The 19,811-nt window shown below is 43.1% G+C and overlaps 1 protein-coding gene across 2 annotated transcripts in view; it reads right to left on the minus strand.

Moving 5' to 3' along the window:
• Positions 1–2,195: 2,195 nt before the first annotated feature.
• The window catches only part of NIN (ninein), a 230,668-nt gene continuing 213,052 nt past the window's right edge, over positions 2,196–19,811 (minus strand). The window contains exons 29-30 of one of the 2 annotated variants that reach the window (XM_077466784.1): positions 10,143–10,256; positions 2,196–4,110 (exon numbers count right to left, since the gene is read on the minus strand). In XM_077466784.1, coding sequence (XP_077322910.1) covers positions 3,895–4,110; positions 10,143–10,256 — 330 coding nt within the window. In that variant the 3' untranslated portion in view covers positions 2,196–3,894. The remainder of the gene's footprint in view (positions 4,111–10,142; positions 10,257–19,811) is intronic. The other variant, XM_077466782.1, reaches the window with a different exon arrangement.

Consider the following 19,811-nt stretch of genomic DNA (forward strand, 5'->3'; position numbering starts at 1 on the left):
CTGTGTGCATGATCTTGAGCAGCGTTTTTCCTGTCTACATTCACTGCAGTGATGATACAGCTTTTCTGATGACAATAGCTGTATAAAGTGTATTGAAATTGATGCTTGTTTCCCAACAGATGCCCTTGTGTCACATTGGCATTACTTCCCTTTTGGGAAACAGGGACAGAGAATGGTCACCCTATAGCAGGAAGTGACTGAACAGGGACCTTCATGGCAGGATCGGCAGACATTATTTTGACTAAAGCTGCAGTTATAAAAAAAGAAAATGACTTAAAATTGCATTGCCTTTTAAAGTTCACATGACACTTTAGTGACTGAGTTTGCATGAAAAGTCAGTAAATGGCATCAAACTTTGCATGGAGCCCTCTTACCATAGCAACACCAGGCCTGCTTTTAATGGATAAGTTGACCTTTGGGAACATGTTACATGTTCCACCTGATTTTAGGATGTAACATGTTCCCAGCGCCCCCCTCGTGGCAGCAGTACAGGTAGAAGTTCAGACACTGCTCCGTGTGTTTGAATGAGCTACAGTAGTTCTCAATGCACTATCACAGCGCTGTGGACAGCTGTGGTAGTTCATTGAGTGTTTTTGGCAGGGAGTATCGGCTTAAAGCGGAGCTCCACCCTAAAGTGGAACTTCCGCTCATTGGAACCCTCTCCCTCTCCGGCGCCACAATTGGCACCTTTCAGGGGGGAGTGGGGTGCAGATACCTGTACAGTACAGGTATCTGCACCCACTTCCGGCATAGATATCCGCAGAATCTGCGGATATTTACGCTACTTCCTGCGGGCATGCGCAGTAGGGAACTGGGAAATGAAGCCGCAAGGCTCCACTTCCTGATTCCCATAACCAAGATGGCGGCGGCAGCACCCGAGATGATGATCAAGAGATCGGCTTCGGGTGCCGACATCGCGGGCGCGCTGGGCGGGTAAGTGTCCTTATTTTAACAGTCAGCAGCTGCAGTATATGTAGCTGCTGACTTTAAAAAAAAAAAACGGCTGAACTCCTGCTTTAACTGTACGGGATGTGACCGTGTCTAGGAGAACTGCATGGCATCAGCAATCTGCTGATCACTGGTGCAATGCTTTCCAGGCTCCTGCAAACAAAAAAAATAATAAATGTGCATTTTTTTTTACCTGCAAAAAAAGTGGACGTATTTTATTTTATTTTTTTAAAGTAAACTTATCTTTTTAGTTATTAATCTACGGGTTAAATTCTCTTTAAGGCTTTACCCTTCAGAACAACTCTGTGCATAAATGAATGATGTGCTAACAGGAATGTGAATGTAAAGCTTGTAGTAGAGAATGGCCTATTCTACTACAATGCTGCCTTTTAGTGGACAAAGCTAGAAAGTGCAATTTGGGTCAATGCTTCAAAACTAGTATAAGGTCCTGTGCGCTTTTTTTATTCTGCATCAAAAAAATGCACAGTGTTTTAACATGGGGTAAATTCCCATAAAAAGTGAACAGCCTTTTGGCCTTTACTAAATCAATCCCACTGAGTCAGGAATAGAGAGGAAATCTTCCAGTGGGAACACTTGTTCTAGTGACAACTAAGCCCTTGTACACACGGTCGGAGATTCCGACAACCAAATCCGTCGGAGTAATTCCGACGGATTAATTCCGGAAGAGGTCCGGAAGTGATGTTGCATACACACGGTCGGACTAAGTTGTCGGAAAATCCGATTGTACATAACATGATGACGTTATTTCGTTACGACGGGACTACGTTCAGGCTAGTAGCCAATAGCTTTGGTCTAGGAATTTGATCTGAGCATGCATTGCACTTTGTCCGTCGGAGTAGGCTACACATGATCGGAGTATGTCCGATCGGAGCATTTTGTCAGAAAATTTTACCGGCAAGTTGGAAAACTTGGTCCGTCGGATACTCCAATGGAAACAGTCCGATGGAGACCACACACAGTCGGAATATCCGACAAAGCGGTCCGATAGGAAACATTCCGACGGAATCTCCGACCGTGTGTACAAGGGCTAAGAAAAAATTTTCCTCACTTAATGTATAAGACAGAAAGTAAAGGAAAATCTCCCCATTGGGGGACATAAAAAAAAAACTTGACTAGTTTTAACCCTTTTCCACTGTATCCAAAACACACAAAGTTTTGTTTTTTATAGATACACTTTAAGCTTACCTAGACCGACTCCTAAATAAAACACAAGTAACCTCAAAGGATCACCTTTGCAATGTTCTTTAATTACAGAAATTTTCATAACTTCAGTTTTTCCTTTTAAGTAAAGGCAGTGCCAGGGACAAATAAATAGACATATTTTTATATACATATGTACGGAAGGCAGTGCTCTACTTACAATGTAAGATCACGGAGGAGCTTAGTTCATATGAGATAACTTTGAATTCTGTCACAGTTGCAGTTTTAGCTCCTCTGAGATTTGCAAAATGTTAATATGTCAAGAACAAAGAGAAAAATGGAGAAGCCTCGGATGGAGGCTGGCATTGTCTGGCTCTTGAGGTGCAACCTGATCCTTTGTCAAACATGCCACTCAAACTGAAGCTGAATAAAGGGTCCCAAAATTAGTATTGGTCCAAAAGAGGAGCATGTGAGAACAGAAAAGGGGAATCTGCCCCCGCGGAATACATTTCAAAAGGTATGGGCATTGGCTCTATCATTCTGATCCTTGCTTTGCGAGTCTGATCAAAAATAAGCAATGTACTTCATCTTTCTGGGTTAAGAAGGAGGCAATTTGCAAAGGAGAACAGGGACTGGCTGTTTGCTTAGCAGATATGCTACAGAGCACTTGCTGGCCAAATTGTAATGCCATGGCAGCTTAAATTGAGGGTGGATGGCACAAATGATCTTTCTTCCGCCAGTCTGGAAATGGCTTGTGAAGTGTGTTGACTGCGCTAAACAAAACATAAGGAATCCCCAGAGCCACTTCAAACTGGAACGGAAGGAAGAGGTAAGAAGAGCCGTACCATACGGAAAAAGGTTCAATTAAGATCTTTGTTCAACAAATTCATTTCGGGGGCTCAAACTAGCCCCCTTCATCAGGGCTTGAGTTAGGTAAAGAAAATCACAAGGGCTGCAACAACTAGCGGCCGAGTGTGCCATCTTTACTAAATTTAATATAACCCTAATCTCCTGCCCGCATGTTCACTGACCTTTGGAATTGATCTAAATTTTTCTATTTAGAGATCGAGGATTGAGCCCCTGAAACACGTTGGCTATACAGTTGTTGTTTTTATTTTTATTTTTTTTAATTCTTTGGACTTAAGTGTGGTGCTCCTTTTCTTACCTCCTTACTCCAGCAGCTTTAATGACTGCACTCTCCATTTTCTGATGAATCGGAGCGCGTTATTTTAGGCCGAAAGGGACTTCACAGTGAATGTGTTGTCATGTAAAATAGCCAGCAGGTAAGTTTTATTTTATTTTTTATTAGTTTTTTTATTTTTAATTTTTAAGGCAGGGTAACTTGTCCAGCAAGTGCTTTGAGGCAAATGTCAAATGATGGCAAATTTATATTGCTTAATTTTATGTATTTACATCACATAACCATATCCAGAGGAATAAAAATACAGTTCATAAGCAAAAGGGTTTTCATTGATGTAGAAATATTCTTACTCCAGAATAAAAAAAATAAAAATAAATATGGCAGTGATATTTGGGATACAATGCACTTCTGCTGCAGTTAAAGTGTACCTGTCATGTAAATATCAGTAACAAAAAGGTTTTGCGAGCAAATATTTTTTGAGAATACTTCTGCTCAGGCTGATCTAGCAGGTTTATGTAGAGCTGTGGTTTTCAATGGAGTGGGACCTGAAATCTGACTGTAGTGCATAGTTCTTGTTGAGACGTTATAAGGCAGTTAAAGTGTCCATAAATGCGCAATTCCTAAACCATGAGGGCCCCCCCCCCCTAGGCCGTGCGCTGGTGGGAGTGTCCGGCCCCTTGGCTGTTCGGGGTTAGGTCCCTCACCATCTTGCTCAGTCCAGAGATTTTCTCTTCCAGTAAGTAGTTCTTTTTGTTTGCCGTTTGCTGCCTTTGCTCACTCAGCTCCAAAGCTTTGAGCAGCTGTGAGTTTTCAACAAACAGGTCTTTAATCTTGGTTTCTGCCATAGAGTTCCTGGTGACCTAGAAAACAAATTGGTACGTTGTTCGTTTTAACAGTCTTGTATTAAAGTAGATCTAAACATAAAACCTTAAAATGTAGTTTAGACAACATGTTATAGCCCAGTGATGGCGAACCTTGGCACCCTAGATGTTTTGGAACTACATTTCCCATGATGCTCATGCACTCTGCAGTGTAGCTGAGCATCATGGAAAATGTATTTCCAAAACATCTGGGGTGCCAAGGTTCGCCATCACTGTTATAGACGAACAGAACCCATAGGTCCCCCAAAGTTTTTGCCGCTATGTTCACAGCATATATACACATTATAGCACACTTATGCGCCATAGCGTGCTCTCTAGTGACCCAATGTCTGTGATCTTCCTGACAGTGCCTTGAAAAAGTATTCCTAACCCTTGAAATTATTCAAAGAAAGGGGGACTGAGAGGTAACAAACCTCCAGGGACTTTCACGGTATCTAATACAAGGATCAAAATGCCAAAGATCAACAAATATAAAACACTAAAGCCCCATACACACGGTCGGACTTTGTACAAACTTTTCCGTGGTCTTTTGTACAAAGGGCGTGGTCCACAAGTTTGTATTGCATACACACGGTCGGACTTTTTGACAACAAACACGAACGTAATGACGTCACAACGTACTGACGCCGCTTCAAAAGAGGACGTTCAATGACTCCAGCGCCACCTTTGGTGAACTTCTGTATTGTAGTCTGATCTTTTGCATTGGTTCTGAGCATGCGTGTTTGTACCTTGTACAAAAGTCCGATGCTTTTGCGTACACACGGTCGGACTTTGCTCCATCGGACTTTTGTTGCCAGAAAGTTTGTCCATTCACACAGCCAACAAAAGTCAGATGAAAACAGAAAAAGTTTGTCCGATGGAGCGTACACACGGTCGGATGTTGCTCCAAAACAGCTAATTTGCATGTTTGTTGTCAAAAAGTCCGACCGTGTGTACGGGCCTTAAGATTTATATTAATTTACACGTTTTATAAAACTCCCTGCAAGCTCCTCTCACGCGGCTTCTCTGTGTTTTTTGGGGCGATCTCCAATTTCTCAACATTTGTGTTATCTTCATACTGAGGAACTTAAACACATGTGGTGAGAGCGGTTTTCTTTCCCATTCTCTGATCGTCTGCTGTCTATGTCCTGATAATTTCGATATGGTATTACGGTAGTTGGCTTGTCCTTGTGGACAGCCCCCACTTTCAATTAATATACATTCATGTTACATCTATGTACAAATGTCTTTCAAAAGGTTGTTTCCTTATTTATGTTTTGTTGTTGCAGTTTATAAAAGACCTTTACCATCAATCTCCTGAAGAAACTCTAAAGAGTGAAACATGTCAAGAGTGGTAGCGCTTTATATGTTTATATCCTACTGTATGGATGTAATTTTGTTGCCTTTTTGTTTTTATAAACGTGTAAACCCCTTCCCGCCGAGCGTACGCAGATGTGCATACTCGGCTTCCGGGGGGTATACCGGGATGATGCCCGCACCCACAGGCATCATCCCGGTACCGTTTTTTAAAGCGGGCGATTGGCTATCCAGCCATAACAACCGAAGCAGCTAAAAGCCACTCGGCTGTTATGCCGGAGGAGCGGGAGGGGATGCCCCCCCCCCCTCCCGCCGCTGTTACCGGTGCTCCCGTTCAATCGGGAGCACCGATGCACTATCTGATGCCTCTGGGTGCTGGGCGGGGACTGGAATGACGCCGTAAGCGGCTTCGTTCCAGCCTCCTAATAGTAAACACGGGAGCGATGTCATGACGTCACTTCCCGTTTACTCGGCTGCCAATGGCGCCAGTTTTAAAAATATATACAGTATTCAGAATCACCGTTTTCGGCGATCTGAATACTTTTGAAGTGTAAAGGAGGGATTGGGGGTCTTTTAGACCCCCCCCCATCCCTCCATAAAGAGCATCTGTCACCACCTATTACTGTCACAAGGGATGTTTACATTCCTTGTGACAGAAATAAAAATGATCACATTTTTTTTTTTTCAAACTATTTATTCATTTTAAAATAAATAAAAAAAAATTTTTTTTAAAGCGCCCACCGTCACCACGAGCTCGCGAAGCAAAGAAAACGCATATGGAAGTCGCGCCTGCATATGTAAATGGTGTTCAAATCACACATGTGAGGTATTGCCGCGATCGTCGGAGTGAGAGCAATAATTCTAGCACTAGACCTTCTCTGTAACACTAACCTGGTAACCATAAAAGAAAAAATTTAAAGCGTCGCCTATTGAGATTTTTAGGTATCGTACTTTGTCGTCATTCCACGAATGTGTGCGATTATAAAGTGTGACATGTTTGGTATCAATTTACTCGGCGTAACATTATCTTTCACATTATGCAAAAGAATTGGGCTAATTTTACTGTTTCGTTTTTTTTAAATTCATGAAAATGTCCCTTTTCCCCAAAAGTTGCATTTAAAACACCACTGCGCAAATACCGTGTGACATAAAATATTGCAACAATCGCCATTTTATTCTCTAGAGTCTCTGCTAAAAAAGAAAATATAATATTTGGGGGTTCCAAGTAATTTTCTAGCAAAAAATATGGATTTTAACTTGTAAACACCAAATGCCAAAAATAGGCTTAGTCATGAAAGGGTTAATAAAAATCTTAGTGTTTTATATTTGTTGATCTTTGGCATTTTGATCCTTGTATTAGATACCATGAAAGTCCCTGAGGTTTGTTACCTCTCAGTCCCCCTTTCTTTGCTCTATTCTATTTTGGGATGTGGCATTATCCATAGTTTGATTTCTTCATCTTGTACTTTTTGATATTCCTTGAAATTATTCACATTTTGTCATGTTATAACCAAAAACATTAATGTATTTTATTGGTATTTTATGTGATAGACCAACACAAAGTGGCACCTAATTGTGAAGTGAAAGGAAAATGATAAATCGGTTTTACTAAAAAAATAAATAAAAAAAAATCTGAAAAGTATGGCATGCATTGGTATTCCACCCCCGAGTCAATACTTTGTTAGAACCATCTTTCGCTGCAATTGCGACTGCAAGTATTTTTGGGTATGTCACTACCAGCTTTGCCCGTTTTTCTTGGGAAAATAGCTCAAACTGTCAAATTGGCTGGAGGGCGTCTGCGAACAGCAATTTTCAGGTCTTGCCACAGATTCTCAATTCTCAACCTTGACTGGGCCATTCTAACACATGAATATGCTTTGATCTAAACTATTCCATTGCAGCTCTGGCTGTATGTTTAGGGTCATTATCCTGCTGGAAGGTGAGCCTTCGCCCCGGTCTTTTGCAGACTCTAAGTCCTTGTACACACGGTCGGAGATTCTGACGGAATGTGTCCTATCGGACCGTTTTGTCGGATATTCCGACTGTGTGTGGTCTCCATCGGACTGTTTCCGTCGGAGTATCCGACGGACCAAGTTTTCCAACTTGCCAGTAAAATTTTCTAACAAAATGCTCCGATCGGACATACTCCGATCATGTGTAGCCTACTCCGACGGACAAAGTGCCACGCATGCTCAGATCAAATTCCTAGACCAAAACTATTGGCTACTAGCCTGAACGTAGTCCCGTCGTAACGAAATAAGGTCATCACGTTATGTACAATTGGATTTTCCGACAACTTAGTCCGACCGTGTGTATGCAACAGTTTTGGACAAAATCCAACGGATTTGGTTGTCAGAATGTCCGACCCGTGTGTACAAGGGCTAACAGGTTTTCTTCTAAGATTACCCTGTATTTGGCTCCATCAACTCTGACCAGCTTTTCTGTCCCTGCTGAGGAAAAGTATCCCCACACATTATGCCACCACCACCATATTTCACGGTGGGGATGATGTGTTGAAGGTGATGTGCAGCAGTGTTAGTTTTCCACCACCCATAGCGTTTTGCTTTTAAAGGCCAAAAAGTAAAATTTTGGTCTCATCTGACCAGAGCACTTTCTCCCACATTTGCTGTGTCCTCCACATGGCTTCTCGCAAATTGCAAAGAGGACTTCTTATGTCTTTCTTCTTGTCACTCTTCCATAAAGGGCAGATTTGTGGAGAGACGACTAATAGTTGTCCTGTGGACAGATTCTCCCCCTGAGCTGTGGATCTCTGCAGCTCCTCCAGAGTTACCATGGACCTCTTGGCTTCTTCTCTGATGAATGCTCTCCTTGCCCAGAATGTCAGTTTAGGTAGACGACCGTGTCTTGGTAGGTTTTCAGTTGTGCCATACTCTTTCCATTTTCAGATGATGGATTGAACAGAGCTCCGTGAGATGTTCAAAGCTTGGGATTTTTTTTTTTTTAATAACCTTACCCTATTTAAACTTCTCCACAACTTTATCCCTGACCCGTCTGGTGTGTTCCTTGGTCTTCATGATGCGGTTTGTTCACTGATGTTCTCTAACAAACCTCTGAGGGCTTCACAGAACAGCTGTATTTATACTGAGAATAAATGACACACGGGTGAACTCTATTTACTAATTAGGTGACTCTCTTAAAGTGGTTGTATAGCCAAATTGGGGACTTTTACCTACAGGACAGCCTTTAATAAGGCTTACCTGTAGGTAAAAAAAAAAACGTATTCCCCTCGCAATGCGCCGCTGACTGCAGCGGCACATGCGCACAGGGGATTCCCGGGCTGGAAGCCCGGCAGACGCTGGACCCTGCCGGAGAGAGATCTCCCGCGCGCAGGGAGTAACGATATCGTGGCTCCGGCCACTCACAGCGCCGGAGCCGTGATACCCGAAAGAAAAGCCGAGGGAACATGTCATCTCCCTCGGCGTGGATCGGGACAGATGTCGGGGCCTCGTTCTAAGGTAAGTATTTCATAATGAGCTAGTATGTGGTGCATACTAGCTCATTATGCCTTTTGCTTTGCAGGTGAGGAAAAAAATTAAAAAATTCAGCAAGTATACAACCGCTTTAAAGAGTAACTCAACTTTTGTTGAGAAAAAAAATATTCCTCTCCAGGTGATCTATGTAAATTGCAAAGATTTTAACAAACGCAGACTCCTGCCTTTTTTGTTCTGAAGAAATCACTTTGTGTCCATGTGATAATTATGAAACCACTCCCATTAGATTCACTTATCAATTAGCTGCGGCACCTGCAGGGCTCTGAGGAAAAATTGCAGGGTCTGCATCCCTTTTAGCCCTTAAAATCAGACGCTCAGTTAGCCAACAATCGTACCGTGTGTACGAGGCTTTAGACTTGGTTGTTTGTTGGCTGCTCGGTAAGTGAGCTTGGACTTTTTCCTTGTTGCAGGAGATGCCTGAAATCTGACATATCTCTTAGTGCAGATTTCTGGGAAACTCAGTGAGCCAATCACACAAGCAGGAAATGTTTCTGGGGGGAGTTCTGTGCACACAATACCTCCCCAGGTGCTCAGCATTTCATTGGATGGCCTTGGGTCATGATAGTGGCTTAACTGCCACTTTTGCATTAGTATGCCAAGTCATTCAAACTCGATCAGTGCAGATTATTCTATTATACAGCTGACCAAGGTTGAAAGGTGGATGTTCCTTTAAACGGATGCCAAAGCTGGCTATGCATGAACCAAAATTTTCTCGGTTCAGCAGGGACCAAATTTTCAATCAGTCTGTGGCAGTCCATGCTTGACAAAAGTTGATTGTTTGACCAACTTTTGCGGAAGGGACATGGTGGGGGGAGAAATGTCCCAATCAGTTGCTGCCCCTGATCCATTTATTTATTTCAGCTGGCTAACCCAACATTATATTTCCGCATTTCGTTTTGAGTGTTGAGTCTTTGCAAACCATCAAGTCTACTAATTTTGTTGTTACAACGGGCCCTCATGGAGTTCTGTCTTTCTGGATGACCGAGTCGGTAGCTCATAATTTTTGGTGACGCTTGACCCCTTCATCCTGCCATTTTTGTTTTTTTACAAGGCCTGCTAGGCGACGCTTTAAACCCATCCTAAGCAATCCTAGACCTAGAAGTTGAGTTGATGTAGCCGCCTCATTAATGTAGCCCCCCCATGTGTGCAAGGGTTGGGCTAACTACTGACATGGAATTGGGGTTACCATCCTTCTGAAATTACCTGTTCCTTTAGCTGATTTACTTTTTCCTGAAGAAGCATCTTTACAATTCTGAGTTTCTGCTCTACATCAATCATGCGAGCTTCCATTTTCCACAGCAGCTTCTCCTGGTCACCCTGTACAAGAGACATGTGTTATACAATACAGACAGCATTCAAAGGGGTCAGCCCATCCCCGGCTCATATTAAAGTGGAAGTAAACTCATCGATTTGAACAGTTAAAAAAAAAAAAGGCATGCTGGGAATGCTGACTGCACATTGGCTGTGCTCTCAGCCAAACTATCAAACCATCCAATGGCTGGTGTCATAACTGATCACATGTGCAGCACCATAGCAGTTGAAGATTAAACAGAGGCAAAGATGGCAGCTTCCTTGGCTGAAAACGATAGGGGAGTTTACTTCCACTTTAAGGGTTTAGTAAGTACTGTCTGTCTGGAATTCAGGATGGTGAGCATTCCCTGGCCTGCTGCATTGTCTGTAATCATGAATAACAGAGCATGGGACACAGCCTTACTTATCAATATATAGGATTTATACTTCATATCAAATATTTGGATATACATCTGCTTCTGCGCCCTGGGGCGCCATTCCCTACACCCTGTAAAACGCCGCTAGTGCTGTAATCATGCTCATATAGTGGCAGATTTTTTTCAATTTTTACAATTAATCTACACCATTTTCTCCCCTGGGTGATTCAGTTGTAAGTTTCCTATTGGTTAGTGAGGCTGCCCATTAGAATAATAGGGACCAATATGGGGGCTTATAAGGCCAAAAGGAACAAAAGAGCCCGGTGCATCTCCATTCATTCAATTTTGGGCTGAATTCAGACCAAAAAAAAGCTGCACAGGGCTCCTGTGTGCAATTCGCACCGGAAGCCACTGCAGAGATGTGTGAACCGGCTCTATAGAGAGCCGGCCACAATCTCCTGCTATGCAAATTGGATGCAGGGAAAAAAAAAAAGCTGCATCCAATTTGCAATAGTGTGAACCCAGCCCCAGTGCTCTTTCACGCAGATAGGCAGAGGATGGTTAAACCAGGTGGTTAAGCTGCCGTTTTATCACACAGCCAATTTCTACTATTGCAGATGGAAGGGGGGGCAGTGGCGTATCCAGGGTTTGGCACATATGGCAAGTGCCATGGGCATCAGAAGAAGGGGGGCACTCCAGAGGTGGCCATAACACCCCCCCCCCCACCCAATTAAATGAAACTGACACTGGGAGCATTGGTGTCCGCAACTCAGGGTTAATAATGGGCAGAAATGGGGATTATTCCACTACTTTCTGGTGCAGGCGGAGTGATCCACTGCGGCTTGCGACAATTAAATTAAAAGCCCGGCTCCTTCTATATCAATACGCTGAGTCAGGCTAGGGCTTTAATTTAATTGTCGCGAGGGTCCGTGCGGTAGATCACTCTGCCTGCCCTTCAAATTGATAGTGTCCCACACCACGCGGTCTGTTGCCCAGCTCGGTTCTCAAGAGGAAGGGACACCACTGGTCCCTGGCTCACGTGAATACCCCGTTTCCCCGAAAATAAGGCCTAGCTTGATTGCCGGTGATGACTGCAATATAAACCCTACCCCCCAAATAAGCTCTACCCTGAAAATAAGACCTACAAGGACTTTAACTAGGGCTTATTTGGGGGGTAGGGCTTATGTTGCAACCATCACCGACAATCACGCTAGGTCTTTTTTTCGGGGAAACAGGGTACTGCAGGAGTAGCACTGCACCCAGTTCCCGGGCCCCAGGTAGAATTTGGCCGTACTGGGTGCGGAGGGAGACAGGGCTGCCACCTGTCTTGTTTCATTCTGCGATGGCTCCCTGCAGCACTGATGGCTTCCCTCTAGAGGGGGGGAAATGGCTTTCCCCCGTGGGGGGAAAGGTGGGGGATTGCTATGATTCCGTTTGTGAATGAATGATGAGCTGCTCAGCACAGAGCACTTCCTATTTATTCACTGCCAAGTGCAGCTGAGGCTGCAGAGAAAGGGACTGGGGAATAGTTGTCCTCAGTCCTTTTCTCTGTCTCAAATGTGAGATATTAAGGGTCTGTTTAGAACCCTGATATGTCACCAAAGCCCCCCCCCCCAAACAGGGCTAAACAGTGCCACCTATATCAGTGCAAATCATCAGTGCCACGCCACATTTCAGTGTTAGTGCTGCCTTATCAGTGCAGGCCATCAGTGCTAATCCATAATTTGTTAATTGTATGACTAAAGTGCTTGACTTGTAGTTTTGGTGGCTGTTTTTTCTTGTTAAGGTTATCTGAAAGATGGGTTTCAAATGTTTTGACAGGGGTGCAGTCTCAGTGCTTGCCATAGGTACGCCTCTGGGAAGGGGCTCTACACATATCATACCTGCAATGCTTTGACTGCTGGTCAAATGCACCTATTAAAAAAAAAAAAAAAAAAATCTCCCTTGGGGGGGGGGAACTGCTTTGTGTTTTCATTGGTTGCAAAAGGGTTTATCGAGATGCGCTTGAATTGCGCACAGAGCGGGTCAAATGTAACTTTTTGCAGTGTTTGACATTGCCTACCCTCTGATTGCATTGATAAGTGTTTTTTTTTTTTATTTGTTTTTTGTTTTTTTTCCCTGAACCTCTACTTATATATTGATCTGTATTTGCCACTGTATCTGTGTTTTTTTTTGTGTGTCGATATAGATTTATACAGGTTTTATTTCTTTGTGATTACTGAAAAAAAACATGTGTATCACTGTAGGCTTTCTTATTAGACGCATGAAAACATTTCTAACAGACTCAGAATGATTGGGGATCAATCATTAAAAAGGTGAATGTTTCGTATAATCTCTCCTAGTGTCTAGCCCAGGGGGTCTCAAACTGGCGGCCCTCCAGCTGTTGCGGAACTACAAGTCCCATCATTCCTCTGCCTGTTGGAGTCATGTCTGTAACTGGCAGCCTTGCAATGCCTCATGGGACTTGTAGTTTTGCAACAGCTGGAGGGCCACCAGTTTGAGACCCCTGCCTCTCATTGGTCCCTTCTCACCTGTGTGTTTTTGATGTGGTGCATCATAGCAGTCCAATGCAGGCTCTGGACTGCTGTCATCCTGATTTTAATATCCGATGAGTTACTGACTGGAACAAGCATGCATGATCAAAGTTCATGCTTTCCCCTCCCCCCTCCCTTTCGACTTCACTTAAAGCATGCTTGTTTCCATGACTTTTCAGATAAATAAACCTGGCTGAGGATGGCAGTTTCTGTGCCTAAGTCTACATTTGGTATCTCAGAAAATTTTAATATTACATGAGACCCATAATAAAAATAAAGTATTTTAAATACAGAAAATGTTGGCTTACTGAAAAGAATATCCAGTATAGCAGTGTTTACCAACCCTGTCCTCAGGGCCCACTAACAGGCCAGATTTTATGTATTACCTTGGGGAGATGCAGACTAGAATACTGCAATCACTGGGCAGCAAATGATATCACCCCTTGTTACCTCCTCTCATGCTCGCCTTCAAGACTTCTCCAGAGCCTCTGCCATCCTCTGGAACTCCCTGCCCCAGTCTGTCCGATCAGCCCCTATCCTGTCCACCTTTTAGGAGTTCCCTGAAAACTAATTTATTCAGGGAAGCCTATCCCACACCCACCTAACTGTCCCCGAGACACCCCCCATCAAATCATCCTCTGCAGCTATTACCTTTTGTACCACCACCCCCCTCCCTTTAGAATGTAAGCTCTACGAGCCGGGCCCTCCTGTACCTTCTGTATTGTACTGTTCTCCCTATACATTTTAAAGCGCTGCCTAAACTATTGGCGCCATATAAATCGTGAATAATAATAATATCACCTGTGGTGTATTTGTTATCTTGCAAACCTGGCCTGTTAGTGGGCCCTGAGGACAGGGTTGGTGACCACTGCAGTATAGGATGCACGCTACAAATACTTGGTCAGGGAGCTCTTTTTTGTATGAATTACTGCATCACCACGGACTGTGGAAAATATTGCATTTAATTTTAAAACTGAGGTCCCAGTGCCTGGAGAGGCACACAATCCAAGTTGCATGAGGTCCAGTGTGAAGTTTCCACAGTCGGTGATGATTTTGGAAGCCATGGCATCTGCTGGTGTTGGTCCTCTGTGTTTTAATAAAAGCCCAAAGTCAGCGCAGCCCTCTACCAGGAAATTCTAGAGCACTTCATGCTTCCCTCTGCTGACCAGCTTTATGGAGATTCAGATTTCCTTTGCGAGCAGGACTTGGCACCTGCCCACACTGCCAAAAAATACCAGTACCTGGTTTAATGATCATGGTATCACTGTGCTTGATTGGCAAGGAAACATGCTTGACCTAAACCCCATAGAGAATCTGTGGGGTATTGTCAAGAGGAAGACTAGAGACAGCAGACTCAACAATGCAGATGAGCTGAAGGCTGCTATCAAAGCAACCTGGGCTCAGGGCCGTTTTAAGGCAGGGCAAAAGGGGGCAGCTGCCCTGGGCCCTGTCATTGTTGTGGGGCCCAAAGCAGCTGCATCATACTTGCCAACTATCCTGGTTTAAATTCCCTCATCCCTTGAGGTTTTAGTCCTGTGTTGTGTCCCAATTTCTCAATGTGAAGTGCTGCTACTAATGCTGCCCAGCTCTGCCCTATTGTTGTGTACAGATGACTCACCTGTAAATTACCGGCATTCATATGTAAATAGGGGCGGCCGGTGGCATTGATACGTATATCATGCCTCCCTGAGGTCATATACACATTAATCTCTAGCAACCAACTAACAAGCAGAAATCATGTGCTGTAACTTCTAGCAACTAGTCAGTGAGCGGTAATGATGCACTGTAACCTCTGGCAACCAATCACAATAGCTGCCTGATCTGATTCAGTAAACTGATTTCAGTAAGTCAACATTTCTGTATTAAAAATCCTTTTTATTATTGGTCTTATGTAATATTCTACTTTTCAGAGATACTTAAGTTTTGGGTTTTCACTAGCTGTAAGCTACAATCCTCAGGATAACAAAAAATAAAAATATCACTATGTGTGTAACGCATCTATATAAAATGCGTTTTACTTTTTGATATTATATTTATTTTTTATTTTTTTTGAGATGCACCTGTAGATACCCGTGCAGCACCTTGGATCCTAGACCCAGCTTTCTATTAGGCTTTGGTCTTTTTCTTTGTGAAAAGTCAAATTAACTTCAATAAAAACTAAACCATGACCTCGTGGTTCCAAAAACTAAGCTTGCAAAGTTACTTGTTTGGTGTCCAAATCGTGTCCAGCAGCATTCTGCAGAAAAGGACCCCTTGTATCTGCATCGAAGCAATGAGCTCTCTGTCGACCTCCCCTGCAGAGTCAGATTTACCTAGGGCCGGGCGAGGGGGTGGAATACCTCGAGACACCACTTCTTACACACACATACAGCAAAGATCCTTCTCTGCAGCATGATGGCAGGAGACAGGCTTTTCTACTTGGGCTGTGGCTGCACGCTTTGTTTTAATGCACCTGCAATGTATTTGGCTAATTAAACTAACAGTCCAGTTGGGCTTTAAAGTGGTTGTAAACCCTTACAAACCACTTTGACCTACGGGTAAGCCTAGATTAAGGCTTACCTGTAGGTCCAAGAAATATCTTCTAAACCTGTACAGTTTAGAAGATATTTACCTGAAGACAGCCACCGCTGTCTACGGCGCATGCGGCAAGCCGCAGATCGCGACGATATGCCGCGAGTGTCGGCTCCCGTGCGCATTCGCGGGAGTGACGTCATCGCTGCTCTGGCGAATCACAGCGCCGGAGCAGCGAGACCCACCAAGAAGATGGACGCTCGGAACTACAGGGGACAGAGGTGACTTCGCTGGCTCCTGTGTCCGGTAAGTGACACATAATGGACTGCGATGCGATGCGATGCATAGTAGTCCATTATGCTTTACCTTTGCAGGGAATCAAAGAGAAAGTAAACTCATCAGGGTTTACTTCCTTTTTAATGGTTACGTTTTATTTTATTTTTGAAGGTATAGTTGGGGGTTGAAGCCCCTTTGCTCTGCCCTGTCCTTTTTAGCCGTCATTTGACGGGACACTGGTGGGAAGTAGAGATTTTGGCATTTTGACAGCTGAATGATGAGAATCAAGCTGGGTGCTTGCGGAAGGGTAGGCTCAGGTCTGACAGAGAGAAGGGGCTACTTTTACATTGCGGACCTTGGATCCATGGAGACCCATTTTGCAGAAGTAAAGTATAGCTAGTTTTAACATTTCTGGCAATTTAGGCTGAAGAAAGATTATCCCGCCGCTTCCTGCACTTTTGTCAATGGGACTATATGACAAGCTGGCGAGTTTTACTAAAACTGGTGCATAAGCTTCTAACTTCAGCTTGTTCAATGAAGCTTTGACAATAAAACCTGGAAGCTGATTGGTTACTATGAAATATTTGTGGATGTGAGCACTTGTTTTCACCTAGATCAAATTTGGTGAACTATATGGTCAGACAGGAGACCTTTGGGGTCCCCAAGATGGAGAAAAAGACAATGGTAAAGTTTAGTGTTGGCAGTTGTCAGTTAAGTACACTGTTAATATATAATAAAGGCATTTTAAATAGTACATTCCATATACCGTATTTATCGGTGTATAACACGCACCCCAAGTTTAGGAGGCAAGTTTAAGGAAAAAAACCTTACATTTTAAATGCCCATCAATGTAGCCTTCCACTGTCCCCCTGCAGCCTTCCCCAAAATTGCAGCATGGTTTAATTTTAAATTTACCACCGCCGCGATCTTCGGCTCCTCACACCGCCGACATAGACCGAGCCGAGGGTACTCGGCTCTGCTCGCAGTAATGCCCCTGTCCCGTCCCTTGTCCTGGCTCTTGTGATGGACACAACACCGGGCCAATGGCGGGACGTAAAGGCTAGGAGGCGGGACTGGGCGTGACAGAGTGGAGCCGAGTACACAGTACACTCGGCTCAGTAAATGTTGGCGGCACTCCACAGACAGCGCAGATCGGCGGGGGGATCGGCGTATAACACACACCCATGATTTTCCCCTGATTTTAACGGGAAAAAAAGTGCGTGTTATACGCTGATAAATACGGTAACCAATTCTTTAATTACACTGAAAGTAACAATCACAAAACATACAGAAGCTGTCATTGCCGCCTTGCCTTCTGAAAATGCTTGTTGCCTGGCTAAAACCACAGTTTTAGTATATTGAGTCCCTTACCTGATGTAGACTTCATACTTTGGTCCAAGGTCAGTGCCTCAAAGTATCAAAACCGGAGGATATGCCTGGCAGCTAGACAAGTATTTTTCTTAATGGCCAGCAATGGCAGCGTTTCTCAACTCCAGTCCTCAAGACGCCCTAACAGGTCATTTTTTTTTTTCAGGATTTCCCTTAGATGAATTGGCTGTGGAAATTACTAAAAAGGTAGTGAAACTGATCAAATCACCTGTGCAAAATAATGGAGAGCCTGAAAACATGACCTTTTGGGGGTGCCTTGAGGACTGGAGTTGGGAAACACCGGTCTACGGCCAGGTTCACTTTGATGTACAGCAAGAGGAACATCAGACAAATGTTAATACTTCTCCTGGCACTGCCCCACCCTTTCAAACTCAATTTTTCCCTATTTTGTAGCTGATGCCAGTTCCATCCTCATACTAATCCAGACCATTTAGGCTAGCCATACAGCTTTTATTTTATTTTTTTAAGCCTGCGGGAAAGACACGGAAGCGCTAATGTATCAGCGCTGGATGGGTCTGCTTTGGTAGCTAAATCTGCCATAATGTGCTTAATGGTTGTACTAGCTTATATTGGTCCAATTTTGTCTTTTATTATCAGTGCATGTCTGCTTTTTAAATATTTTAAATATTACATTTATTAAATGTATTATTTATTATTACATTTATTATTCAATATTTATTTAAATATTTTAAATAAAAATGGTTTTAAATATTTAATTTTAAGAAACAAGCTTTAATGAACTGCCACACAAAGCAGCATAACTGTAGCCATATTTCTTGGTTCTAATAGACTGGAGAGGAGGTAAAAACCTTTTACCTGTTTATTTTTTTACACATTGGGGAGAATTTCACGTCACTTGCTGACACAAAGAAGGCAGGGAAAGTAGAAAAAAAGAAAAAAAGCAAACACTATAAAAATTCTAATCTTTCCCCTTGTGGGCTTTGTGGTGTTATATCTGAATGATGCCTGAGGCTACAGACATCATTCAGATATCGGCATTTTCAGCCGGCGATTCCCTGCACCATAAGAATGATCATAGCGGCTGTTATGCCGCTTGATCATTCTTACGGGCGGCGGGAGGGGACGTCTCCCCTCCCGCCGCCCTTCAGTGCTTCTACCAACTCACCGCTTCCATCGGTGAGTCCGTCACAGGATCCGCCGGCCCCCCGGATTGTATCATAGAAATTTCCGGCAGACCAGATGGTCCCCGGAGTCTCTAGGATCGTTCGGAGGCCGGGCGCAATGTTGTGACGTCACTCCCGGCCTCTACATTCAAAATAACGGCGCCACCTTGGCTGGGAAGCCGTGATTTATTTTTTTGGGCTTCCCAGCCTAGAGGTGAGATATGGGGTCTTATTGACCCCCCATATCTCACTGTAAAGAGGACCTGTCATGCCATATTCCTATTACAAGGGATGTTTACATTCCTTGTAATAAAAAAAAAAATGTATGACTTTTATTCCTAAGTGTCAAACTAAAAAAGTAAAATTAACAATAAAAAAATAAAAATTAAAGCGCCCCTGTCCCCGTGAGCTTGTACGCAGAAGCGAACGCATACGCAAGTCCCACCCACATATGTAAACTGTGTTCAAACCACACATGTGAGGTATTGGCGCGAACGTTAGAGCGAGAGCAATAATTCTAGCCCTAGACCTCTTCTGTAGCTCAAAACTTGTAACCAGTAAAAAAAATGTAAAGCGTCACCTATGGGGATTTTTAAATACCAAAGTTTGGCGCCATTCCACGAGCGTTTGCAATTTTGAAGCGTGACATGTTGGGTATCTATTTACTCGGCGTATCTTCATCTATCACATTATGCAAAAAAATTGGGCTAACTTTACTGTTTTTTTGGGGGGGTTTTTTAAAGCATAAAACTGTTTTTTTTTTTTTTTCTGAAAAATACGTGTTCGAAAAAAGAGATGTGCGAGATAAAAAGTTGCAACGACCACCATTGTATTCTCTAGGGTCTTTGCTAAAAATATATATATATTGTTTGGGGGTTCTATGTAATTTTCTAGCAATAAAATTATGAATTTTACATGTAGGAGAGAAATGTCAGAATTGGCCTGGATGCAAAGTGGTTAAAACATTCCCACACATTAAGTTACATGCCAGCCTATTTAATAAGGCAGCAATAGAGGAACTTAGGAGAGCAAATCAAATTTCAGTTTACTATAAAGGAGTCCCATAAGTATCATAATAGGGAAAATTGTAACTAAATGTACCTTTTTATTTCCAAAGCATTAACTAAATATTCATAAAATAGGAGGGTTTAAGGTTTCCTGCAAATCGAGACATCCCATTTATTCAGATCAGCTAAGAGACACGTTTTAATTGGATTTCTCAGTTACTCTGATTTGCATTCCCAATTTAATAAGAAAACACCAGAAAATAGTTAAAAGAATTTTATTTTCCAATAGCATCAAAACATTTTGCCTTTTTTCTTTTTTTTTTTTCCTCCCCCCCAAAAAAAAAAAAAAAAAAAAAAAAAAACC

This window comes from Lithobates pipiens, unplaced genomic scaffold (assembly GCF_037356315.1).
Source record: "Lithobates pipiens isolate NorthernLeopardFrog02 unplaced genomic scaffold, aLitPip1_a1.2 Scaffold_37, whole genome shotgun sequence".
In the NCBI taxonomy this organism is placed as follows: Eukaryota; Metazoa; Chordata; class Amphibia; order Anura; family Ranidae; genus Lithobates; species Lithobates pipiens.